General features: G+C 39.3%; 1 protein-coding gene across 6 annotated transcripts in view; it reads right to left on the reverse strand.

Annotated features, from left to right (window-relative positions):
• Positions 1–230: 230 nt before the first annotated feature.
• Positions 231–26812, reverse strand: part of GADL1 (glutamate decarboxylase like 1) — a 158218-nt gene continuing 131636 nt past the window's right edge. For 4 of the 6 annotated variants that reach the window (XM_054060222.1, XM_054060221.1, XM_054060220.1 and 1 more), the window contains exon 15: positions 231–2951. In XM_054060222.1, the coding sequence (XP_053916197.1) occupies positions 2778–2951 (174 nt within the window). In that variant the 3' untranslated portion in view covers positions 231–2777. Of the gene's footprint in view, positions 2952–20615; positions 20694–24063; positions 24434–26812 lie in introns of those variants that run through there. The other 2 variants (XM_054060223.1, XM_054060224.1) reach the window with 2 other exon arrangements.

A 26812-nucleotide genomic window follows, 5' to 3' on the forward strand; every position in this document is an offset into this window, starting at 1 on the left:
GAACAAGATAAATTGTGAGACATCTCCATCCAAGATGTTTATTAAAGATGATATGAGCGCAGCACACAGATAAACCACATTCTGAGGTAGGATTAGACTAGGTTTCACATTTTAAAGCTGTGCTGGCAGTTCATTGTCTCTCCATCTGGAGACCTCATGCATACCTTCTTTATCCGTATCACTGCAGTTTTAAATTGACAAATGACAAACACAGCTTGTAGTTATAAGGGTGTCATTTACTTCACTTTTATTAAAATCACCAGCTACAAAACAGACATTTTGCACATAGTAAGATACTAGTCTTAAATTAATATACTAGTCCTAAATAGGAAACGATGAGAAAATTACATTAGTCCTGAAATGAGACCATCATATTACGCACCTGGGACGTGATAAAGGGTCAGCAATAATAGAAAATATACAGAAATGAGATAAGGTACTTGCATCACACTGAAAGGTTAACCTATACATCTGAAGAAATCATTGCACATGTTGATCAGAGACCTATTTTCTGCAAATATTAAAAACGTTCCATTTTGCTCTTATTTAAAAATACTAAAGCCACTACTGGTACAGAAAGGAACTGGTTAGACATGTGCTGTAAGCACCACAGTAGCTGGAAACAGAAATACACTAACAACCTGACGAGAAACAAGACAGTAACATTTTTTTTTGACTCTAGCAGTGTCGTGAAACATCAAAATTCTTAGCTGACACAAGGTGGCATAGCTCAAAAAATCAAGTACTCACCAAGAACCCAGACCATTATCAAAACATCCTGATACTGTATTTTGTCTTCTCCTTCGAGGTCAAAAAAGAGAGGAAGGGAGAAGAGTCCTATTTAACTAAACAAGCAACAGCAAAGTCATCCCATCCATGCAGCAGCCCTTGCATACTCTGCACTCCAGCAGGAGTGGCTGCGGGCTGAAGAATTCTTGCGGGCCCTGAATTTAGTTAAGTGCTTTCCAAGTTGGTATAGCCAGAAGCACAAGATAATAAATGATAAAGTGATAAAGTGAACTGCAGGTGTTGCAGGGCAGAATCCAGGAACCACATTGTTATATTTGTTTTTATGTTGATATTAATGTGGGTTTTGGCTTACAGTCCAGTATCTCATTATAACACCACAAGAATATTCACTTACAGGACGCTCTTAAAGGCATCTGTCAAGTGCTGCAGGATGACTCTTGTTCCTATTTACTGCTCTGATAGTGTGGCCTCCTTGGATATCATGACTTTGTTAAACTTTCCACACCATCATCCTGGAAATTGGAAGTAGGAATGTCATGCAATGTTGGATCCTAGTACAACGTAGGAAATGAAAACAAGAAAGCATTGTGCTTAAAGACACCTTTCAGTAGGATAGAAAACATTATAGCAGAAAGGTCCACTTTGTAATCAATGCCACTCCAAATACAGAATAAGGAACAAACATCAAAACATTAAAGTTAAGTAGGCACTGATTACAAAGAAAAAGATATAGTTATTTCCATTAGTTTGCTGCAAGAACTGCACCCCGAGAAATAAATTTTTATCTTTGTAAAATGGATCATTCTATAGAATAAAAACAGATTAACCGTAAGCTTTAATTATTCACACAAACATAAAGCTTAGGATTTAATTTTACAATTAAAGTGTGACCAAAAATACTCAGACTGTTCATATCCTAAAATAACTGGCAGGCTTTCACTGATCACCACCACCATAATGTCAGTGTAAAACTATAAATTATACACTGATAACATAAGATTGAGTCATCTCAAATCTGTAGGAAAATAAAGACAAACAATGACAAATATGCAGTCTCGCCATACTCTTAATATATAGTCACCATGCATAAAAAATATATATTTATTTATTCTCTGTTAAAATTTTAAAGTGCATCTAAAAGCTGCTACATAAATCTTTAAACTTTAAAAAGAGCAAGTGAACAGCAGTTCAGAAATTACAGGTAACTCCTGTTAATAAAGAGGTAAGAAGTTCTAAGTGTTACTCCAATATTCCCAGCTCTGCTGAAGTGGTGGTGTTATTTTGGGTGAGCAACAGTAGCAAACACTGACTAGCTCCAATCATTGTATTTCACAGAATCACAAAATCAGTTAGGTTTGAAAGGACCTACATAGGTCATCTAGTTCCTCCTGCTCAAAGCTGGGTCAATATTGGTTACCTGGGGCTTTATGCAAGCGGATGCTGCAAACCTCCTGGGATCGCAACTGCACAACCCCATGGCAGAAAATCCACCCAGTTGGAGGCCTTCAGGAGCGCTTTCATTCAAGTCCAGGATGTCCAATCTTATCAGCGTAATTACCAACCAGGCCTCCACCCTTACACACATACCAAACTAAAATGTAGACAGAGGATTAACTATTATTTTAAAGCTCACTGAGCTAAATACACTCCTAATAGTAACTTCAGAGGAGTAAACGACCAGTTTGAGCTACTCTGTGCACAGGCACCCTGTAAATAGCTGCCATCCCTGGACCGTAGACACCATTTTCAGAAGTGCTCCCTTCTCGAGGAAAGACTTCCCAGAATGGCTGCAGTAATGCTGCAAGCATTGACCTGCCCCTGGCCATCCTCAGTGCCTACAAGCAAATACTTTCCTGTGAAGGGGTGTTTCTACCTGCAAAACTCTCAACATCACTCTGTAAAATGACAGTTTCCAAACTATGTGTCAAGCTTTTTATTACCTTTCACAAAATAGCACCAGAATGCTGCTGCCATTCTCTCTCCATAAATACCACATGTGAGCAGCACCTGGTGCTATGAACCTGCAGTTATAAGTCCTTAGCAAGCAGTTCAATTTCATCCAGCAAGAAGTCCATGTCCTCTCGACTAACTTGCGGGCTGATCACCACCTGGCGGAAGAAGTTGACTTTGCCCTGGTGAGGCTGGTACCCAAGCATCATGCTGCCCTTCTTCATCATCCTTTCTTTAATTATAGGAGCAACCTGAAAGCAGAGACAGAACGGGGTTGATGTCACACTGAGAAATATAGCAGATTTGGGCAGGAACAGTATTTTATGACTTACGAAGTGGTTTTTTGAAGTGACTGAGTTTTGCACCTCTTCCCTGCCTTCCCACTGCCTGCCCCAAGAAATACTGAAGCTCAGACCTGGTTTAGGGGCAGACAGTGCACTGAGACCCCCAGGTTCTGGGACTTGAGGCAGAATCAGAGCAAGATCTGAAACCTTCAAAAGCCTGCAGCTTGGGGCATCCATGTGGGACATGGGAAAGCCTGGGTTAAGGTCTCAGGTCTCCCCATTTAGATCAAAATTTTGAACTCAGGAAGAATGTCAACTGCAGCTGGTAAAAGGCAGGGCTTCTCTTCTTGTGCTAACTAGGCTAAGCCTGGCTGCTTGCCCTTGACGACCTTTTTCCACATCATCTCCACATGTGCAAAGCAGCTCTCCCTAGAGGACGCTCTCCGTTGAACCCTTGTGAGCTGCTAAAGTAGTCAGTGTGATGCAATATTAAGGGAGAAGGCCTGGTCCTGGAGCTTGAGATTTCATGTCTTAGATTTAAAGCAGAAGCAGCATTTGGCTGTACCACACTTTGTGCTGAATGGGATGAAATCTCATAGGTGCCTCACTGCAGAAAAAAATCCATGAGTAAGACTGGCAGAGTCAAGTCCTTATAGCTGAACAGTTGATCTCATCCCAGCAAGGCTATTAACCTCATCCAATTAATCTTTTGCTTAATTTTAGGTATGTGAGTAGTTCTGTGTTCTCATGCTTGAAATCAGTCATAAGCTTAAATGCATTGCTGGATGAAGCACTCTGTTCCTTGGAAGACAAAATTCAACATAAATAAGTATTTTGACAGAAGCAGTATTTTAAAAAATGTGCTGTGTTTTAATATATTACTAATATCACAAATGTATTTCAGAACAGCGCATCCCTTTTCTTGCTTTTGTGATGGTTTGACTTTGAGCTAAGCAAATAGGTGTATGACCTAACCTTGGTTTCTGCATTAATTTATTTCAGTTCTAAATGTTACTGCCAGAAACTGCCACCTGATATACAAGGAAAAATGATGATGCCAACCTTGCCTTAATAGCTTTATTTTTACATGACACATCTTAGTAGGCAAGTCCCACACAGTTTGCTTAGATAGAAACAGCTTAGGTTTTAAAACTAATAGCCTAGCTTTCCCATATTTGTTTTGTAGTACATACCTAAACTACCACTGTTTCAAGATGTATATTGAATTCAGAGTAGGAGTGTTTATGGTTCTAACTTAATTTGCCTCTCATTTTGGTTTATATTTGTGACAAAGCTATGTGGTTTATTTAATGTTTGTTTTTTAAACTATGAGAGTGATAGAGTTGAAATTTAATTTCAAGTCCAAAGCTTGACATCAGTATGAATTATGTACATGAAAGCAGTGAATATCCTTTCAGAATGCAATGTGTAATCAGGATTTTCGTGTTTTGCATATTGCTGAGAGCAAAACATGGGAAATAAGTTGTGAAAGTAGTTCTGATAAACATTTGGGAAACAAGAAGATAACAATGAGGATAGGAACAGTCAAAATTACAACAGAAATGTTAAGAGGCATACTGTGATACCCTCAGACACATTCAACAACACCTTTTTCCATAATGTGAAGCTCCAGGAAAAGATACTAATGAAAACTACCAATGAAAACAGAATTCTGCTCTGTATCTGCAATGCATATATAATTTAGAAACAGAAGTAATCAAATATATCCCTCTCCCATCACTCACTTGAGTTTCTGTCTGCCTGGCAAATTATTCAAGGATTCCTCAATTTTCTTGTTCTATAGCTCAGAATTACATGAAACTAACCTCATTTAGTTCACACTCAAGAAAAAAGAAACAAAAAAAAAAACCAAATCCAAATGTGCTGGAGTTCTGCTTGGATAGAGATGGTAGTTATTTTGCATGAGACAGCCTTCTTCACTCTGAGAAGTATGCCACTTGGCAAACAATCCTCTCTGCTTCAGACCAAATATTCCAAAGTGTATCCTAGCAAATACCTGAATGTAGGATTGTGCCATGCTAAAACAGGGCAAAATCTGGGAATTATAATTGTTGCATGATTTGCCAGTGATGGAGTCAAACGTGAAGACTCTTGGTTGGGAACACTAGAGAACAGACCTGCAACACACATTCTCTTAAACAGTGAATAACTTTGGCTTGACAAAAATGCTTCTGTTTCTACAGTTTGCATGTGCTGAACACTTGACCTGCAGACAAGGCTATTAAAAGCTCTGCTTTTCCATTTTTATTCACACCAGGTACAGGCTGAGATAGCAATGACACTGTGACAATGCTCAGAAGACATCACCTAGGAGGCATTGCGCTGGACACTGTATACATACAGAAAAGAAAAACCTCCTCTACTCCTGTACTTGACAAGAACCCCCAGGCGACTTCTGCTCATGAAATAAAGACACTACAAGTGCAAGGGGAGAAGCGGATTCTTCTTAATACACTTTCTCAAGCTCTTCTTTAAGATTTAAATCCCTGTGGCAACTTTTAGCCTTTATTGATGTTCTATCAGAGTTATTTCATCTTTTGTATCTGACTATTGATTCTCTTCATCTCAACCCCCAGTGCTTCACAATCCATCATCCCAAAATGTGCAGTAGCACAAATGGAGACGATGAAAGCAAACACATTTAGAGCTTCGGTAATTTGAGGACTGTAACTATACTGCATTTCAGTAGGTCTTCTTTCATGGAAAGGAAAGGTAGAAAAATCTCACTTTCATTATCTCATTTATTGTCTCAATTATCCTCCATGCTAATAAGGTTGTCCACTTAATTTGAAGTGCATCCATCCTTATTGAAGGCAAAACTTACACTTCCTACTTAAAAGAAAGAGAGTCACAGAATGGTTTAGGTTGGAAAAGATCTTTTAGATCATCAAGTCCAACCATTAACCTAACACTGTGAAGTCCACCACTAAATCATGTCCCTAAGCACTACATCTGCATGCATTTTGAATAGTACCAGGGATGGAGATTCTACCACTTCCCTAGGCAGCCTGTTCCAGTGCTCGACAAGCCTTTCTGTGAAGTAATATTTTCTAATATCTAGCTTAAACCTCCCCTGGTGCACCAAGAGGCCATTTTCTCTCATTCTATTGCTCGGTACTTGGGAGACAAGACCACCTTCCTACAACCACCTTTCAGGTTGTTGTAAAGAGTGATAAGGTCTCCTCTCAGTCTCCTTCTCTGAGGGGTGTGTGTTCGTCTCTTCTCCCAGCGAAACAAAAATATGATACTGTCTTACTGGCTTTTGACAGGATTATTTTTTGAAATATTTTCCATGAAGTATTTCGCATGTTCTATTTGCTAATGTGATGCAGTCAGCATAACAAAACTATCAGAGATCCTATACAGAGAAAGCAGTAAGGAACAGAACATATGCACAAGTGCTTAAGTGTGTGTCTCACAAAAGGACCGAATGACACATGCACGCTAAGGCTTGGACTGGAGGAACACAGGGTATGACTGCTACCTGAAAGTAAAGGCAGCTACCACTTTGCAGCAGAAAATTTAGACCCACAAGGAACTAATCGCCTAGTAAGGAGTTCAATGAGTTTTATTCCCACTGAAATCAACGAGACTTGAGGATGCTCAAATATCAGGAAGATATGCACAGCCCCATTCAGGATAGGCTCTTCAGAAAGCAATTTAGTGAGAGTGAGATTGCTTTACCAGTCCAATTATTTTACTACAGAACTTACCTGAAATTGTAAATTTAATTCTTTATATGGCTCATCAGTGAAGCAGTCTCAGAATTTGAAGTGTAATGTATCCTAAAACTGAAGTCCTCTTCTCTCGTTTGCTCCCTCCACCTCTTCCTTCCTACTGGTGGCCTCTCTTGCCAATCTATCCCAGAGATTATTATTTCAAATACTCACTACAGCAAAATATTAGCTATCAGCCATGCCTTTCTTCCATCTAGGAAGGTGGGGAGGAGGTGCAGTGCATAGAAGGCCATCCTGTAGCAGAGCTGCTCACATTGCAGCGCACAGCTAGAGGCCCAGGAAACTGCTTTGTCTTAGGACTGATCAGTTCATGACAGTCTCTGCATGCAGACCCACACAGAGTCTGTAACACCTCGTGCTCTCCTTACTTACAGATATTTTAAAACTAGAGCAAAAATCACATAGTTTAGCTCCTTCTCCGTCTACCTGAGTGACAGGATAATCTCTTCTCTGACTCTCAGCCAGCACTCAGCCACAGTACAAACAAAAGAAAATTTCAGCCCTAAAGTTTAGGCTTTTTCTATCAAAAGTCCAGACCACATATGACCCTTGTATATACACATATAAGATGACAACGTTCCTTCTCAGCACATGTACACACACAGAGCAGTGTGATAAGCAGCCAAGGTCAGCTTGGACACCAGGAGAATCAAGAAAGCAACATATTTCCCTCTCCATATCTCAAGTATTCTTAAGAAGAAAAGTTCTGCACAATCATACCACAGGTCAATACCTTAAAAAACACTGTGTACTCCCTGATTGACTTTGTTGATGGCTTTTGCTGCAAGTTTCTCCAACACTTCAAGAATTTCCACCAAGCTTGGGCTGTGATCGGGTCACATACTTCAGCAACCACCATTAAAGACTGAATCGTCAATAACGCTGAGCACTTTCTCAGCAGAAGAAGCACGTACCTACTGTCTCCAAGAGCTACTTCCCAAGTCTGGACACCTGAAATCCTTTCAGAAGACTTGATGAAACACCTGTTTCAGACAATTTCTTCTTTTTCCAGCTAGCAAGGCCTCCAAAACCATTCTCACAGTGGTCAAGCTAAATAAGTCTGATTCTTAAGCTAAGACTGATTTCCTAGCACAAGTTGCGCAAAGTGAAATCTCCAGAGCAGCTCTGTTAAATACATGATATTCCCACCCCATAACTCACGGCTCAGAATAATGCCTTGGAATTCATTCACTGCAAGCTGCCTTCTGTTGAACAGTATGCATATTTGTAATTAGAACCGGTTTGTACAAGTTTACTCAACAGCAACAACAAAAAAAATCACAAGAAGGTAACTGGATGCCTCACTTTTTCAAAACACACAATCCCATTAACTTCTAAAATGCATATCCCACTCTTGCCAGCTTACAGCACAAGTCTTGCATTTAGTCCAAAATGGCTGATGCTTTCTGATGAAAAGGTACAGAAAAGAGTAATGTAGCTTTTCTGTTCATATGAAGTAAATGCACTCAGCTCACAACCCCAACTGCACTAATGCCACTGGGTATGGATAGCCAAATAAATAGTTGTAAGGAGAAGCAGAATTTCCCAATAAACATGCTACCTTGTTCTTTCTGCTGAAATACAAAAGTAAGCACCTACTGAGTTTAATTAAGCCCTTGTTTTTTTCTGTTCCAGTGTTATCTCTGACAATTGCAATTAACAGATACATTGAAAGCACAAGAAATCTCAGGTTAGACAATTGCAAAATAGCTTGCTGATAATGGAAGATCATGCAGAACCTTGGTTTTAAATTTCTTGCTCCATGCCTTCCCATGATCTGTAAAGGATCACATTTTAGACCTAATCCAGTATAGCCAAACTGTCCCATCACAAATTATTTTCTATGCCCAAGACTCTGTAACTCTGTTACCTGAATGTTATTTCTACTGCCATCATTCTCACAGACTCCAGTTGAATTAGTCTACTAATACCAGATGTTGACATATCACAACAGCTTTTCCAGCTATAGGCTAGAGGTTATAATCTTTGAAAGCAACATTCTGTAGATTTTGTATTTAAACACTAAGGCAACAGGAAGAAGTTGCAAATTGATAACAATGCTGGGTAAAAATATTGTGCTAAGCAATGAATTTATCAAAAAATACATTGCTTCAGGGAAAAGAAAAAAAAATTTGACAAATAGCCTAAGTGCAAAGATAGCATTCGCCAGAAAAATAAAGAAACCAGAAAGGCCTAGAGGTTTTCTAAATTATCTGAAACAGAAGTGTTTTGAGTATTTATTTCAAAATACTGTTTTTAATTAAAACTTAAACTCAATTGGAATCTGACCCATTTTTATTGCAGCCAATAGAAAAGGATTGAGGAAACTGAAACTAAGCAAACTACTTCACCTTAGCTTGTCTGAAAACAAAAATTCCTTCTGATCAACTAAAACCAAGAATTGCTCCCAGTTTCTTAATTGAACAGCCAAACAAAAGAATCCATTATTTGTACAACATATATGCGTGGGATCAAAAGTGCTGACACTGCTTAACTGAAACATCTGCAGAATTTTTGGCCCCTTGAAAAGACAGAAAGTATGAGAAAATTCATGGAACTGCCTGTTCTGCTGGCCAAATTTGGCTGGGAATCTAATGTGAACAGCTTCAAATAATGTGGATGACTCTCAACGTGCTAACCCAGCAAGTACTATGAAGTCAGAATTCCTAGAGAAACTGGTGTTAATACTGGCAACTGCTATTAGAAACATTTTTCCAAATCTTTTGAACAGTTCCCAGGTCACTGAGCATCTATGCAACATAAAGCTGATGAGCTATTCCAGCTGCTGGCAGCAGTAACTCCCAGTCACCAGACCCCATTCTGCTCCTCCTGAAATTAATTTCAAAATTGCCAGGGACTTCAATGGAAGAAGAATGCAATTACTATCTAAATTTCCTCCTTATGTGTCTGCTCCAGGTGGCAGTTTGCAAATAGCCTTCAGCTTTTGGTAGATAAAGCCACACTTGCAGTAAATCAATAAACTTTCTAGGAATCCACAATTGCAGGCTAGACAGTGTTGGAAGGACAGGAGCATATTTGCACCTCAAACTATTTCTTTTCCTCAAATACAGCCTTAATGAAACTTTCTGAGGTACAAATACTGCACTAGAATTGGCTGAAGATTTGTAGATAGAAGACAAAAAAAGTTGCCCTTTTAACGAAATGGAAAGATCACATTCTCATGAATTCATAAAAATGGAAAACACATTTTGTGTTCTTGCCTCAATTACTCCTTGCAATGGAAGACAAGTTTATACAGAACAGTCTCTCTCATCTGACCACAAAAATCTATTTTGACTACCCTAGAAGGGGCAAATTTTCATTTGAAAGTTCGTGATTGTTACTTAATAGGCAACTTATTGGCTATTCAAAGTCTGACAAGTTATGCTTCCTGCAAGAAATGACCAGTTTGGATTCATTTATACTTGTAAGAAAACAACTATTGTACAGTAATTGCCACCAAAAAAAAGTGAAAAGAAACCCAAATTCAGTTAAGTATTCAGACACAATTCTTAACTTTTACATACAGACTATTAATTCCATTGGGTCTTCATAGTATTGTTCCTTATCTTGCTTAAATGATAGCACAGTGGTTGAAGAACTGGATACAGACACAACAAAGAGAACTGATGCACAGCCCTGTCAGAGACAGTCTGGACAAATCACTCCATCTCTTTTGGGTAACGGATTTCTTTTTCCCTTCGCAGAAGGCATATAGCCCTTCAGGGCAGCAAAGTCTCTATGTGTTCATACATCTATTGTAATCGGCCCTGATACCTCATGGGTACTTTGTAAACTAGTATGATCTATATTAAATCATTTCTGTGCCAAATAGGTCTCGCAAACATCTGTCACAGCATAGCTGCATTTCCCAGTGTGAGTGCAGAAGATAACTTTGATATCAATGATACCAGTCAGTATTAAGTAAGAAGAGTAGCTGGCATTTTAATATCAATCATCAAATGCAATACAAGTGAACAAAACATTTTCCTTGGTTGGCTGTAATCACAAAGCTAGCTAAATACTATAAATATTTGGAAGTAATAGTGCTTTCAACATATTATAACACTGAGAAAGTATATCTTCCACTGTTAAATATCTTTTCTTGTCTTCTGCTATAACATCAGTTCCTGGCTTTAAAACAACAGGCTTTTTCCCTTTTGGTGATAATTAAAAACAAACTCAGACCATTTGTCAGCTGTCACCCCAACTGGGACAATCGAAATACCAAATATTTGCACACCCAATCACAGCTTTGTTCCTGTAGCCAAGGCACTCTGTAAAACCCAAACATGTTTTTCTTTTGTCTAGAATTTGTTCTGGGCCCACATCCCTAAACCACTAATAAATTATTGCCATACACTATTGCGCCAGTGTTTCCCTAGTGCCACACCAAGCAACAAAAGGAGAAATAAGTGCATTTGTCAAAATAGCAGTAACCACTTCCACATTCTTCAGAGAGACCAATATATCAAAGGAGAACAGATGCTGCTCTACTTTTGTCCCTATACCAGCATTCTCCGTGCACCTTCACTCAGGGCTGTGCAGAATGTCTATGCTATCATATTTTGCACATTATCTTCTCACCCATTACTTTTTGCCAGAAGACACATTAATGAACCCCACAAACCACTGAAAATGACCTGACTAATAGGAGATGGTGGTGCTGGCTTTAGATTTTGATTGCCTTAAGTTACTTCTTCGGCTGGTCATTGACACAACGTAAAATAGCCTTCAGACAAAGGCTTTTACACTAATGGTAATTGCCTACGAAAAGGAGAAGGCAAAACAGACCAGAACAGAATCTATGCTTAAAGATGTTTGTGTATGATCTTACTTACAGCTAAAACATACATGGGTGAACAACACAGTTTTCTACATGCACAGTCCCACATCTTCTGTCTAAACACATGTAGCTTTCCAGATGATTCCTATGGATTTCTTATTTTTCCTGCATTTTCTGTGTTGCTTTACTGAGGTTTTACTAACAAGCTATGTGGAAAGTGTAGCCATTAAGAAAACTCCAAAGGTTAGCACACAACACTATGAATCCAGTGCTCCAATCTGTTTAAACAAGAGTTGAGTGCCACTGGCTTTATAAAAATAATTATTTTAAAAGCTTTCATAGAATACACTAGGTTCTTTGGTGCGATATTTTGTTAAATTTCTATTTTAGGGACAAGGTTTTCCAGTCTCTCAACCCTGCCGAAACCAAGCTCTCTTTCTCCATCCAGGATGAAAGGGTAGCTTGTCAACTTGAAAGCAAGAGTAACTAACAAAAAAAAAAATATATACATCCCTTTCAGTTTGTTTGCATAGGGATGAGCTTCTGTTCTACTCCACTGGGGGAAAATAGAAATTGAAGTGCAATGTGAATGTCTGTGGCTGGGAGGAGGACTTTATAATAGGAAGATTAGATTACATGGTGATACAAGTTCAAAAACTCAACATGCTTCTGGTGCAGAAAAAGAAATGCCATTTCAACAACTTGGAATGATCCCCAACTGTTACGATCTTATTTACTACTTGAACAAGTCAGCTGCTGGCATAAGGAAGCAGCACCTTCTGTATTTGCATTAGAGTAAGGATTAAAGAAGAGTAATGCACTTTTGTTCATATTCTTTAACCAGATATAAAGAAAAATTAGTATTACAACAAAATGATATCATTTGTGTCTCTTTTTTCTCCTTTAAAAACATCATGCCCTTCTCAGAGCATGCTTACAATCTCCTGGGGAAGGGATGAGGGAATGGTGTCTACCATAATCCACACCGCTACCACAAAAGCAAGGCTGTTGTCTGATCTGATCAAACCATTTAACAGAGAAAATTATTCACTTTCCACTTCCACCCAGTGGATTATAGGACTGATAATTGCCAATTATCAGCATTGTTTTGCCTACCAGAGACTCATTTATTTAAAGCCAGATCTGTATGTGAAATAAAGGCTACCAAACCTTCCCACGTGGAGCCCCATCAAAGTCAACAACACTTTCCTCATGTACATCTTGGAACAGTGTTCATTCCAGCTCAGTCTTCCGCTCTTTATCATCACCAGTGAGCATTTTTCTTTTTTTTTTTTATTATCCATGACTTAAATGAAACATGTTACAATGCTCCATGCTAAATGCATTGGCAATCAGGAACTGAAAGAACAAACCAGGATCCCTAGGGTTTCAAAATCTGCCATTTTTCTTGGTGTCTGAAAGGATGGAAAGTGACAGGAAAATATTAATTTGCACCTACAAGTATTTGCAAAATAAAGAACCAAACTACAGCAATTATGATTAATAAAAGTCTTAGCTATATGGATCTAGACTGCAGTCAGTCCCTAGATAAGTTAAGAGCAGTTGGAGGGAGAAAGGCACACTGGGCTCAAAATTTAGCATCTGCTTTGCACAGCTTAGTAACAATGTATTTACCTCAAAAGGAATACATGGAATAAAAACTTTGCTGTCCTCAGGCCCACCCTACACTGCTATAGGTATGGCGTAGCATTCAGAGATGGAGATTAAATCCTCTAATCCTGTACACCAAAAGGTTTCAGAACCTTATTCTTTCACCAGTCTGACCAGGTATTTGTTATGGACCATTGGAAATGTCACAACTGCTGTTAGTGCCACAGCTACCTATACATCACACCAAAAAGGTAAATATTGTACAATTGGAAGCAAAAGAACAGCAGGGTGAAAAAAAAAAAAAAGGTGAAAAACTTGCATGTTTTTGTCAGGCTTCCACACCAGCATATATATTTTTATAAGACAGAGAGAGAATAAGCACACAAGAACAAGCTTTTGATCTCTGAAAGCAGTTATGATCTACTATATAAAATTCATCCATTAAAGTCTGGTAGATTTCACTTCCTTTACTGAAAAGGTTCCATAGAATCAATAAATACAAATAATATTCCTGCAAAATTTATAAAGTCTCCGATTGATCAGTGGCTTGGGAAAAAATTCTCTACATTAATCAACATTCACGTACAGAAGTCTGCCATTGAAGTCGCTCGGAGTTTTATAGCTGAATTCATCTGCAGTAGAGTTAGACTAACACATGTTTCACTATAACTCTATTACATTTGAAAGGAAGGGCTTAATATCTGCCAAATGGATAAGAGTCTCAAGTATTTTCTACTGCTTCTCAGTTATAAGAAATTTCACAAGACTTACAGATATTTCTGACCGTACCGACCCCCTGGGAGAGTGACAAGAAATTCCTTCCCTGTAGGCATGGAAAAGAAACATATTCCATCTCAATCCTCTTGAGACGCCTACAGTTAGAAAGGAATCTGTGCTTAAATATCTGCAGCCCAAAATGAAATTTGAAGTCCTAGAGAAAACTTTGTACCTCAGTACGCATGAAGGAGCAGGATTTCCTCACACTCACCCCTACAAATATTTCTGACACCACTCAAAAGATTACACAAAATATAACAACAGCTTAATTGAGCAGATGATACAAGCTACGCACTTTTTCTGAGCTATTACTATTAATTGATTTTTTTCTGGGCATTTCTGAAACGTTTACTTCTCAAGCAATAGTAAGGAAGGGCAGTTTCATGCAAATAAAGGATGAAGATTTTCAGCCCCGACCCTTTTCTTCTCTATTTGCAAACTGAATGCTTTCTTGCAATTTCTCAAAGAAGCATTTGATGCAGCAGGAGGGAAGCGCAGCTCCCCTCTCCTCCTACTGAAGTTGGTGATAGGAAATAGAAAAATGCTAACATAATAAGTAGATACTCATTTAAGCAGAGGCAAGCTTAAGATTTATTGACCTGAGAGCAAGAGGTCAATATTTATTCAGAGAACAATAAATCTTCATACTTGGTTCTAACAGATGTTAATCCAATGTATTATTAAATCCATCCCATTAAAGCTAATTAGATTGCGTGTCCTCGTGAGCCTTGTTGCCAATACTCATTAGTATTGCATGGGTCATAATTACCGTGCTTTGATAACTAAATCATATAATTTCCAACAAAACTAAGTATCTGGGGATAGACAAACTTGTTTTTCTCTACCATGACTATATTATTGTACAGTTCATTGCGTTCTTCCTTCATGCTGCTGTAGACCTTCCTCCCGTTCTTCTGCCAGGACCAGCACAGCTAAGCAGTCAAAAACTCTGTTTGAGTTACACAAGTTTTTTAACTTTCTCATTTCCCCTAAAACCCTGGTAGTCCTAAAGCCACATCTATCTACTATTCATACAAGTAAGTCAAGTAAGGAATGGGGACAAAAATCAACAGGTAGCTGCTGTCAGGAAGAAGAAAAATGGGAAAAAAAGAGGGGACGAACTCCTAAGTATAAGTGAAAAAAATTTTTTCTATTTCAGAGTTTTACAGTGCTTTCCATCCCCACATTTCAATGTACTTCATATATAAGAGGGAAAACTATCATCTCCATTTTCATCTCTGGAAGGAGCTGAGGCACACAGAAAGGAAATGATGACCAAGATCTTAACTACAACTCTATGCCAAAGCTAGACATCATGCAGGCACATTAGTGAGCAGGTTGGGGTGTTTTTATTGCAAAGTTGTCTTCCAAATACTCTTGCAGAATACACATAAGCTCGCCTCCATTTGGGTTGTTTCCTTCCTGAAAGAACCACAGCTGAATTTAGACATCAGGGTGCAATGCAGAGTGCGTTGCTTGCAGTGCCAATGACACCTCCTCCAGTGGTCAGAACTCCATGCACTCGCAGTGCACACCTTGAGCTGGTGACTGGTGTGAACTTCACTGTTGGTGAAGACTTCGTGAGGACACGAGGAAATCTCAGAAAATCAAATCCTGGTCCTTCAAACTTCTTATGCCACACACCCCAGTGATTTAGACCGCAATTCCCAAGTTTCAGCTTCACATATTGACTTATATTGATACTTGATAGTATTTTGCCATCAGGACCTGTATTGTTTACAGACAGTAATTGCTTTTTTCCATAAGAGTCTCACATATACGGGGAATAATAACTTGAGAGGAACTGTTAAGTATATTGAGCTGTACATCATGTGTTACCCAGAGACATAGCCTCTAGCACTAAAGGTAAAATGTGGAAAGGAGGATTCAACTGCCATTATTTTGGCAGTCTAAAAGTTGGAGATGTAGCCTCAGCTAGTCATCTAGGTTTTGCCTTTAATTAACAGAGAAAATGAGGCACCTCCAGAGAGTGATTCATCTCATCCTAGACCAGGCATTTGTTGTAGTTTGAGGTACGTTAGAGCCAGTTATGTGACTAACTCAGTTGCTGTAAGTAACTTTGTTTTTCTGAAAGCTAACTGCCTGTTTTTGAGACAGTGCTCTTTTCTAAAAGAGACAACACAGGGCATTGGTATGCAAAAAGAACTATACTTAACCAAGGCCACCCTTAAGCTGGTGGAAAAGGGGATGAATCTGCAAGGAGGGGCAAATAGGGCAGGTGACCCTAAATTGACCAACAGAGTATTCCATCCCATATACATCATATTCAGTATAAAACTGAGATATCACAGGGTCTCTCTCTCCTGCAACGGCCGACATTCAGTGAGGACCACATCTGCCTGGTTGTTCCTGATCCCAGATCCATGTGTTCCTGAATCCAGTTCCTGAGTCCAGCTCCCTCCTAGCCATGGACCCATTCCCTCATGTCTGCTCTACAGCATTTGTAGTGACATGCAGTCATCGAGGGGTGGGGGCGTGATCTCATATATTTGTATATATTTTATTACTTTTAATTATTTTCATTAGTAGTAGTATCATTTCATTAAAGCTGTAGTTTTAGTTTCCAGCCTGCAAGACTTCTTTCATTTCCCTTTCCCTGTGGGGTGGGGAAGGGATTTTGGAAGCTCAACTGCATGGTTTTAGCTGCTGAGATTTAGCCAGGTGGGGCTAAACCATGACAGCATCTAACACAGATCACCTCAATTTGGAAAAGCTTCTCTCCTCTTCCATGGGCTTCAGTGGAAGACCTATGCCTAACTTTTAGATGGCTAAAGCAAGGTATGACAAAGCCTATGCAGACAGTTTATCTCAAACCAAAGACATCTAAAATCCACATTCCTCTGCTGTTTCTAGGCTATGGAACTGCTGGATAGACCCAAAAGCTGCACTGGTCACAGTGCAGAGGGAGGACATTCAGAGTACAAACAGGATCAAGAGGAATCAAGTGCTCCTCTGGTGGCTAACGTGGTAGCTGCACATTAGATGATACGATAAAAGGCTAACTACTGAGAACAGAATGACCCTATAAGGATCAGATAAACCACAACAAACAGAGAAATCCTAGTAACTATCAGGAAAAAATGGAGTACATCACATTGACTACTCCACTGACTTTTAAAGGAGGATATTTGCTCCCTGTGTGAAAATCACAAAGAGAAATAAATGAAAAACTCTCACTGGAATGCCAGGCAAGGGGTACATTAGGAAGAAAATTCTGGAACTGCAGAAAACATATTATGGGATACTTAGGTGAAGGACCAAAAGTACGGACAGAGAGAAGTCAAGCTAGACTAGGGAGGAACAACTGTGTGGAAATTTGAGAGAAAAGTGGATAAACAGGGCAGTCAGACACAGGCAGACTGCTGGTCAGTACACTCACCTAGCTGCACTTCATCATAGCAAACTCTCCTACATTCCTATTAAATGTAATTTCTTTCTTCTTTGCGGATGTGTGAACACTAGTGAACGTCAAGACAGATAAGCCAGCTAGCAGGGTAAGAGGTGTGAGTAACTGCAACCTAAGAGGTTTGCAGACCAAGTCACCAGCTGTTGAATAGACTCAATATCTAAGAGTAGCTACCAGAGAGACCATAATGTGCATATCTTTACCCTTTTTGACCTTAACCATATTTGCCCTTCTGTTTTTATCAGCTGAAGAGAATTGAGCGGTTTACACTGTTCATACCTGAATGACCGTTTTATGTGTTTATGTGGGTGCCAGTAAAGACACAGTCTCTGTGGTGATCTGCGTGGCCAGCTGTATATATATTTTGCATTCTGTGTTTATGTGTGTCCTTGCATAACTGTTGTATGTAGTCACTGGACCTGGGGACAGGGAACCACAGTGGCCTCATATCTACTGGGCTGGAAAAGGAGGAAACCTCTGGGTCCCAAGAACACCTGAATTCATACATCTTATGACATTTGTACTGAATTGCCACTGCTTTTAAGTTTTTTCTGTAGTTGATGATTCTTACTGACATTGTGGGGACATGTGCTTTGAATCATTTTCTATATGTAAGAGCTCATTTGTATTTGATCCCAGGAACATCCCATTGGTCACACACACGCATACTGATCATTAGAAAACTGCCTTCGGGGTGGAGGTTCATCTGACTCCATCTGGCAGGAACTTGAAATGAAACTTCAGAATAGAATTAAATACACAGATGCTTTTATCTCATTATTGTATTGTATGTTAAGTTCTCCAGGCTGAAAACCTTAAAATGCACAGAATGAGACAATGTGAGGTTTGCAGTTCTGATTCTGTTTGAGAGAGAGCCATCTTTAACCAGGAACAGTTGTGTGAATACGTGCTAACACCATACTAAGAGTGTACCCTCAGCTCTCTTGACGCTACTTCCCTTCATACATTCGCAGCCAATTTTTATAAATTTAGTGCATGCAAATTCCCTTGGTGCACTCCTGCCAAGCTGGCTATGTGTACATGCACGGATCCAGTTTTCATGTACACACAGACTATTTGCATGCATATATTACGTGCATGCAAGTATATACATGCAGCTGTATAAGACCAATTTAGAACAAAAGTCAGCCTTGCACTGGACTCCTCCAAAAAACACAAACACAAAAAACAAGCCAAAGAAAAAACTTCAGATAGTACATGGCACAACCTCCCTCTTTTCAGTATGCTACAGAACAATTGACTCGCTGCATCTAGCATGGCTAGAGGCTACTGCCCTCCTAGAGGTTTCAAACTGTTGTTATTTTACTTTGCTCAGATGATTCTCGTTATAACACGGCTGAGTGCCGAGTTAAAAAGCAAGCGTATGAATCATATCATCCACTCAGTTGTCTGGAATCTTGCTTTTCCATGCATTTCCTCATTGCTACACAGATCACCACTGTAAAACATGTTGTAGCTGCATCAAATTTCCTTTTTCTTTTCTTAACCCTACAATTGCCTGTGAATAGATACTTAGTGTCATCCAGCTTCCTAACCACTATCTGTGCCTTCACTGCCTGCCTTTCAGAAGTTGCAGAGAATTACAAATAAATTTAACTTGAGGTTATTGCTCAGGGAGGACCCCTCTATCGAGCTTCTGGGTCAAAGCCTCTGCTCTGCACTGAGTGCCTATGTTCTGCTCAGGAAAAGAAAAAGAGGACTTGCAATTTAAATCTAATGTAAATCATGCCATTGCTCCATACACTATCAGATCTCCCTCATCTTTCCACAAGTGAAGGTGGCTCCACTACATCATATCTTTTGTTACAGCCATCGCTCGTGGGACTACTCACTGTGGAGCAACGAGAGGACTGGTTCCACCAGCTTTTAACTCTGCTAGAGGAAGGATGTATAGCTGAGAGCACTAAGTCCTAGGACAGGCTTCTGGGGCCTTACTTAACAGATATACACAGAGCTATTAAGACTTACTATTTACACAACACCCTCCTTCCTTCGCCTGTTTATTTGAACTACGCTACTAGCCCACAACGGCTACAGTCCAGTCCAGTGTGTTGCTTGTTCCTCTTCTACTATCTGAATTCTGCATCTTATATATTTTCTACCTATTATTAGTGCTAGACAGTATTGTACTAGCTTTTCCCATGTCCCTAACTTGTCTAAGTCCATTTATCAGCCTCCATTCCTGAAAATTACACTTTGGTCCTTTTAGTCAAAGGAATCTTTTTGACTGATTCTCTTCATTGGAATTCATTTTTCCAGTTACATCCGAAATACATCTTGCAATCTTTCCCTTTGAAGCCACCGGTATTCCCGAGGTACAGGATTAGAGCAGCTTTTATAATTTCAGGGTAGGCAGTACATAAATGGTTTCTCCTTGGTTTGTTTTTAATCTTATCAAAATCTATAATCATGTTTTCAGAGTAGTGCCCCCCCTTCTCCATTACTATGTCAAAGACTGGTAATCAATTTCTACATTCAGACTTTATCTGTAGCAAGTTTTTAAGAACTGGTATATCTGAATTCCCGCATTGTGGAAACAAAACTAACCCCAGCTTGAAATTATGGGATATTCTATGAAATATGATCACACAGACAGAAGTACATCCTATGTGTTTATCAAACAAGTGATTTAAAAATTACAGTTCTAACAGGATATAGTAATCTAGCAGCACCACTAAACACTCTTATTTCTACCTTAATCTTTAAGAGGATTTTGCTAAAAAGATTAATCCTTCAGGGACAGAGTAAAAAAGTTTAAAATCTTGGCAGAAAAATGGTCAGTCTCACGTGCTTTCATTTCCCACGGTCAACTGTGACTTTGTGAAGCAGAAGACAGCATACAGCTTGGGCTGCTTTTGATCACCATCTAGTGCATGAATTAAGGAGCTGCACACATTTACAGAGTTGACTTCCTAGTTTAAAGTTATGCAGCAGCAGGATTAACTGTTCTTTTAATCATTTTTCAAAGACCTCAGATAGGCTTAGTGAACTTGAAAAAGTGGGAATTTCTAGATGTCTCTACCTACCTGATGAAAGTGAGGTGTTCCATAATCACACCATTTTCTAGCAGTGTTATGACTATGATGGTTTGGGAATATAAAGTAAGCAAGACCCACATAGTGAATAAGTATCTTTTTTCAGGCGAAATTATACAATGAGAAAAAGCAGCATGGTTTCAGGCAAGAAGTCCTTTTATCAAGTCTCTGTGTCACTTCCAGGTGTCCAAAGGCTACATTGATTCAGGGTCACGCCTTCAATATTAAATGTTAATACTGTATATTTTCATCAAAGATTAGGTTACAGAAGACACACTTGGAAGAAGTCTTTGCCTGTAAAGAGCAGAAGAGAGCCTTCTTTTTAAATGAAAAAATACTACATTTTCCCCACAATAAAGGCAGGCATGCTCCTACTAATTCTTGTGAGGACAGGTGAGTCAAGGAGCAAGCAAAGATGCTTTAGCACCATGACTTATAATACCTACTCATGCTAAAATCCACACAGAGCAACTAGCCAGAAGGGCTGTCCTTAGGTATGCCCTTCATATCTGAAGTTCAGATCATCAGCTGAATTGTCATTCAGAAAAAGAAAAAAAGAGCACCCAACACTCCTATAAAAACTCTACACTTACTGCTCAGACATTACTGGATTCGGATCCGATATAAGAGACTCAAATGCCTAGGAAGGAGAAACCGAGAAATCTTTACAAGCACTGTTTCTTATTTTACTAGACACTGACCTCTGTGAAAATTATTCAAAATATCTTACCCCAAATTAATGTATAGTCTAAGCATTGAAAGCAATATATTAATTTATACAAAAGATTTAAAAAAAAAAAAGAAAGAAAGAAAGAAAAGCTATGCTGCCTGGAAATTAGAAGATAATTCATGCTTGCTATAGTTTATTCTTTAACAGCTCATACCTTCGAAACAGAGCTGGCAGTATTACCGAGGAAATTATGTTGATTTAAGAACTGGAAGAAATTTCCTCTCCTCCTCAAATACAAGTTTTTTTTTCCTGACTGCACCAAAGAGACATTAACAGTGTGTGCACTAATTAGCAGTTCCAACATATTACTGTTGTTCTGGTGCCCCCCAATGGACACCTGCCTTCACTACTAGCTACGGCTTAAAACCCTTTGTTGAAAAACTATGTTCCAGGTGTAATCTCCAAATCCACGTGTAGCTCTCCATGCAGCTGGATACGACCTCTGAACCCAGTAACTGGCACTACAGATTCCCCATACGTGATTTCCAGGCTGGGTACGCAGGGCAGGTCCTACTGCCAGGTACTAACCACCATCCCTAACCCCTTCCAGCAGAGTGCTTGAGGAATGACCCCTCCAAATCAACACAACTACCTCGCAGGTATTGTTGATCGTGAAAATTAACCTGATTCACAAGTGCAGACACTATTGTCCAGCATCTCTGTAGAAAACTGCATTCTATTGACTGAACAGAGGCATCATTCAAGCAGGTAAAGCACATGGATATCCAGCACTGGCTGTGCCTTCCCCCCATTCTCCAGTCACTGCTTCCCATTATCACACATGCTGCCCTGACACATCCAGAGAGTCCATCTCATACAACAATCAGTTTTGCACAGCAATGCATCCTGTCTCAGCTCATCAGCAGGGGTGGTGTGGAGTCAGTATGATACATCTTCATTTCCAACCATATTGTGGCACAGAATAAGTAACCACTGGTCTATAAATCAGCATTTCCCTTCTGTGAACTGATCACAACCTGATTGTACTGACTCTGCAGCTAAGGGAAAAGGATGGTCCCAATCACAAAGGGTGTTTCAAAAGACTTAATTTCCAGAAATCTTCAGGTGGGAAATATAGATGAAAGTTTAAAGCTCTTCAAGAAAAGACTAGATGGCCAAAAGCTGCAATCCTTCAATCGAGAAAGACGACAGCTCCATCCAAAAGCTCATCCTGGTTTACTGGCAAAAAGCAGATAGCAAAGCAATATATAACAAGTTGAAAGGGTGAAACGGATCATATAGCAATCAATACAAATGTGACATGGAGAAAATTTTTCCGAAGTAAGGAAAATCCTAGACTGACGGGACTTAGGAAAGAAAACACACTTGGTATGTACATTAGGGATGAATGAAGCCCTAACTATGGCCAATCATTAAAAATGCAAGCAAGGCATAAGTGTTCAATAAGCTTTTAACTTCTGCAGGGAGGGATTCCTACCACAAATGTGGTGAACTTTCCAAACCATTAGCAGCTATTTGGATGTTAAAGGTCTACTGAGGACAAATTTTTTGATCTACAAGCCTGGATGGTTGGTACTCAAGATTAAAAAAAAACTCAGTGAATCTTTGAATAATTTTGGAGATACTACAGAAAAAAAATCAGAAAAAGCACCAGTATCAGAAGTGGTAAGGAGAGGGACTTATTTAACTAAGGATGCTTAAGCCAATATGAACATAAAAAAAAAAAAAAAAAAAAAAAAAAAGAGAGAAACATTTGCAACAGGTCTAGTTTACAATGAATTAAAAGGTTAAGTATACATAGTCATTTTAAAACTGATAGAAACAGACATAAAATTTAATCTTTTGTGTTCAAGTACACTCATACTTCTGCCAAATACCTTTTTTCCAGGTCAGTCTGCCTGTTATTTTGCTGATATTACAAGTTTTCTTGATGATTTACTTGCACTTAGAGCATTAATAAGAAAGCCTTATGCAAGCCATTTAGACAAAACATAGCAGGAACAATTCACACAGCAAGAGCACAAAAAAAAACCCCAAACCCTAGGACCACGTAGTAGCAATGAACTGAAACTAAGGATGATTAATAACTAACATTTCTCCTCATGTAGTAAATAGGGCGTCCATCAAATGCTGCTGCTAGTGAGGCTCCACTGAGATCAGGATTAGCCTTGATGCTAATCCTTATTGTTCGTTTTCTGGAAGTCAATAAATGACAGCTGATACCATTTGCAAGTGAGAGACTCACAAAGGGAAAAAAGTCAGCTCTGGAATACTCAAATACTCAAACCTACTCTAGGCTTTTTAATACAGTCAAAAGGTAAGTTGTGCATGTAGAAAATAAAACAGACAGCACAGAATGGATGGCTATCCTACAAACAGTGACTCTGAAAAGACAGTAGCAGTCAACAATAAAACAAATTCATATGAGCTTTGAGGTCACCTATCAGAAACCAAGAACCCTTCCTGGCAAGAAACTGAGTTCTCGCAATTCTTTTCACTCTACATCAGAGCCAAAATCAGCTTTAAAAAGTTCTGTCAAGAGACAAACTACAAAGTTTTGCAACTTATGTGAATGCTTTAACACAGTCAGGCTGCTCTTATCCTCAGATCGTAGCACCACTGCTTAATCTGGGATGTCAGTCTGTTTTCCATGGGCCAGTGAGGAAAAAAAAAAAGGCACCAAAAAAACCCAAACAAGTCTTGACAAAGAGAAGTTTTCATTTCAGCATTCATCATCACAATATGTATTTTACAAAGCTTCATCAGCTCGAGCTCCCAAAGAAATACAGTGGAAGAAAAAAGTTAATATGATCCACAATTTTATAGACAAGCACACAGTAGAAGAAACTCAGGTGCTGGCAAACAATACGTAGTCCAAATGTTCACTTTTTCTTTCTTTAAACAATGATGAAAAACTGGAAGGATGCCAATGACAGCACAGAAACAATTTAATGGCTAATGAGGACTTAAACATGTGAATCTGTTTAGTTTATAAATAAATGAATGAGAGGTGACGATAATAGCCTATGAACAAGAGAAAAAGAGAGTAAAGGCAGCTATTTTAGTGTGGAAACATATACTTTCACCGCCTTTCTCCCTATCCAATCAATCTCCTTTCATACCAAAAGGCTAATTAGCCATTGAAAGAAGGTGCCAGGAAAATGGTAGTTTTACCATTCCTTGATATTTTCCAGTCAAGAATAGATGACCTTCTACAAGATGTGCTCCGATGGAAGTCTCTAGACTACCCAGAGAAAAGTCTCCAAAGTTGGCCAGGTAATTGTTTCCGTTCTTAAGGTCTATTTGATCTTAGGCTCCAGTTTCATGGCTAGACACAATTCAGCTGCAAATACATAAATTAGTTTAGTCATTTATTTTCATAAGTGACACGCAGCAACTTAAAGCCTGTTAAACAATGGCTAATACAGTCCTGTCTGGCAGGTACAATCCCATTTAAAAATACTTTCAAGGGAAAAAGGTAAAGCCAGCTGACGCCTTCCCACAGATCTCTGGGCCAATCACTGCTAGCTGATCTGGTCTGATCAAAGAGGGAAAGAGAAGAGGAACTGCATCTTCTGTGTGGATGCATCTCTCCCACAGCATGTAAGAGTAAGAGAAAAACGCTATACTGGTGAAGAGGTGCTGCTGCAAGAAGGGGCAGAGAAAGAGGGGAACAGCAGGAAAAGCACAACAGCTCCACTGCTCTTCTTTGGCAGAGCGCATGCTTTCCTCTGTGGTATTGACACTCCTATTCCAGTGCCGAAAATTGCATCTTTTGGGCTACCAGGAACAAAGTAATGACAATTCCATACACCACAACTCTTCCACAAATCTGCACAAGTTGTCCAACATAAGCAGAAGTGCAAAGCTGTAAATATTTCATTCATACCCTAAGACAACCAATAAACAAGACTTTAATCAAATATTTATAAGCAAAGTATGTTTGTCACTCTTTTCTAGAAATGCTGCATATCCCCAAATGGTGACACCCTTTGCAACTCTACCCGACATAGATGTTCCCCACTTATACCTGATATAATAAATACAATGAAATATTTCCCCAGGTAGGTTAAGCCAGTGTGGAAATTGTCATCCATGTTTCAGACTACAGCAGATGTTTACCTTTTCTATGAGGTAAAATAAAGGCTTATATTGTTAAGCAGCTTCTGTTTTCTGTCTGGTAAGGCAGAAAGATATCTTATCCTGTTTTCCATCAAATATATAGTAACTCATGCTATAGGGCCCCATTAATTAAGGGCGAAACTCAAATATTTTATTTTACTTCTGTCCAATTCCCAATAAAATTACCACACACACACACACAAAAATCACTGTGCTATTTATCTTGTAATCACTATTTTTGCACTGTAATCAATTAATTGTTGTTATTTATTAAACATGCCCAAAACAACAGAATGCTAGAAAACACCTGGTTGATTTAGAAACCACAGGATGCACCAGGTGGCAGGGCAGAACGGTCACAACGCCACCAGAAAGATTTGTAACTGGAGGAAAATTTACTGTCTAGTGTAGAAAGGCTTCATTTTAAAAGCCACTACCAATAGACCACAATTGCACTCAGTATTCATTCATGACACTGTCATTTAGCCCACCTGCAATTTCTGATATTCAAGTCCCTTTATAAGATATTTAAAGCATTCAGAGAAGCCCCTGTTGCCACACCCTCACAGAGCAATAGGAGGCACTTAAAAGGTGCCAGCCAAGAAGTGGTGGCTTCCATTCCACATTGCAGTTTTGGTGTGTGCAAAAGCAAGAAAAATCATGCACCAACAATTAAGCAGCTGCTAGAAATAGTTTTTCCTTGCTTATGCTCTTTGCTTTCATTCTCAAAGAAATTCATCCTATACCAAGGACCAATAGGAGGGACAGACACTACTTTTATCCTACACATATCCTTTAGCATTGAAATATTAAGTATTAGCAAGGTTAAGAAATATATATAACCATGTATCAAGCCATTGCCTTTGCTGGGCAGTCACCTCATCAATTCCTAGTGCATCCTAAAAATGTTCACTGAGAGTGCTCACCTAAAAATCATCTGTTATTCCCTCATTTACATTCCTCAGTCATCAACCCCATCCAGTTGAAACTCCCACTGTATATCAGAAAAGTCACACCCCCTGATCCTTCGAACTGCATACTAAAATCCTCACAGGGATGGGGAGCCACAGCTTGAACAGCTGCAGGAAGGACAGCTCTGGGAACAGCTTACAGCTACAAGGTGAAACAATGAGATGAAACAACCTCAACATGGGATGGGACTGATCCAGGCCCCATGGTGTGCCTTGCTATGTCTAACTCCAAGGGCTCCAGATCAGCCAGCACACCCCACACCATCCCAGTTCTGCTACAATCATACGATGCAGCCCTGGCACAAGAGCCCTGCAATCACAACTCAAGAAAGGCTCGAGGACCTCAATTTGGCCAGGTTTCCTACAGTTTCAAACCAAGTTGCTTACTTTTTTCTGTCAGTAGGGCGCTGCAAAAATCAGCCTCCCTTCCTTGTCCTTCACATAGGAAGAGAATTTATCTCCTGTGCAAACCACAGAGCACTGAGTCCACAAAATCCTTCTGTGACTGCTGTTTTTGAGACAAGATTATAAATCCTCCCCATATCCACACAATACCACCTGTGCAGCCCTAGGGCTGCAAATTATTGCATGCTCATCTCCAAGGGACTAGTTAGGATCCCCTCAAAGAG

Source organism: Cuculus canorus, chromosome 2 (assembly GCF_017976375.1).
Source record: "Cuculus canorus isolate bCucCan1 chromosome 2, bCucCan1.pri, whole genome shotgun sequence".
Taxonomy (NCBI): Eukaryota; Metazoa; Chordata; class Aves; order Cuculiformes; family Cuculidae; genus Cuculus; species Cuculus canorus.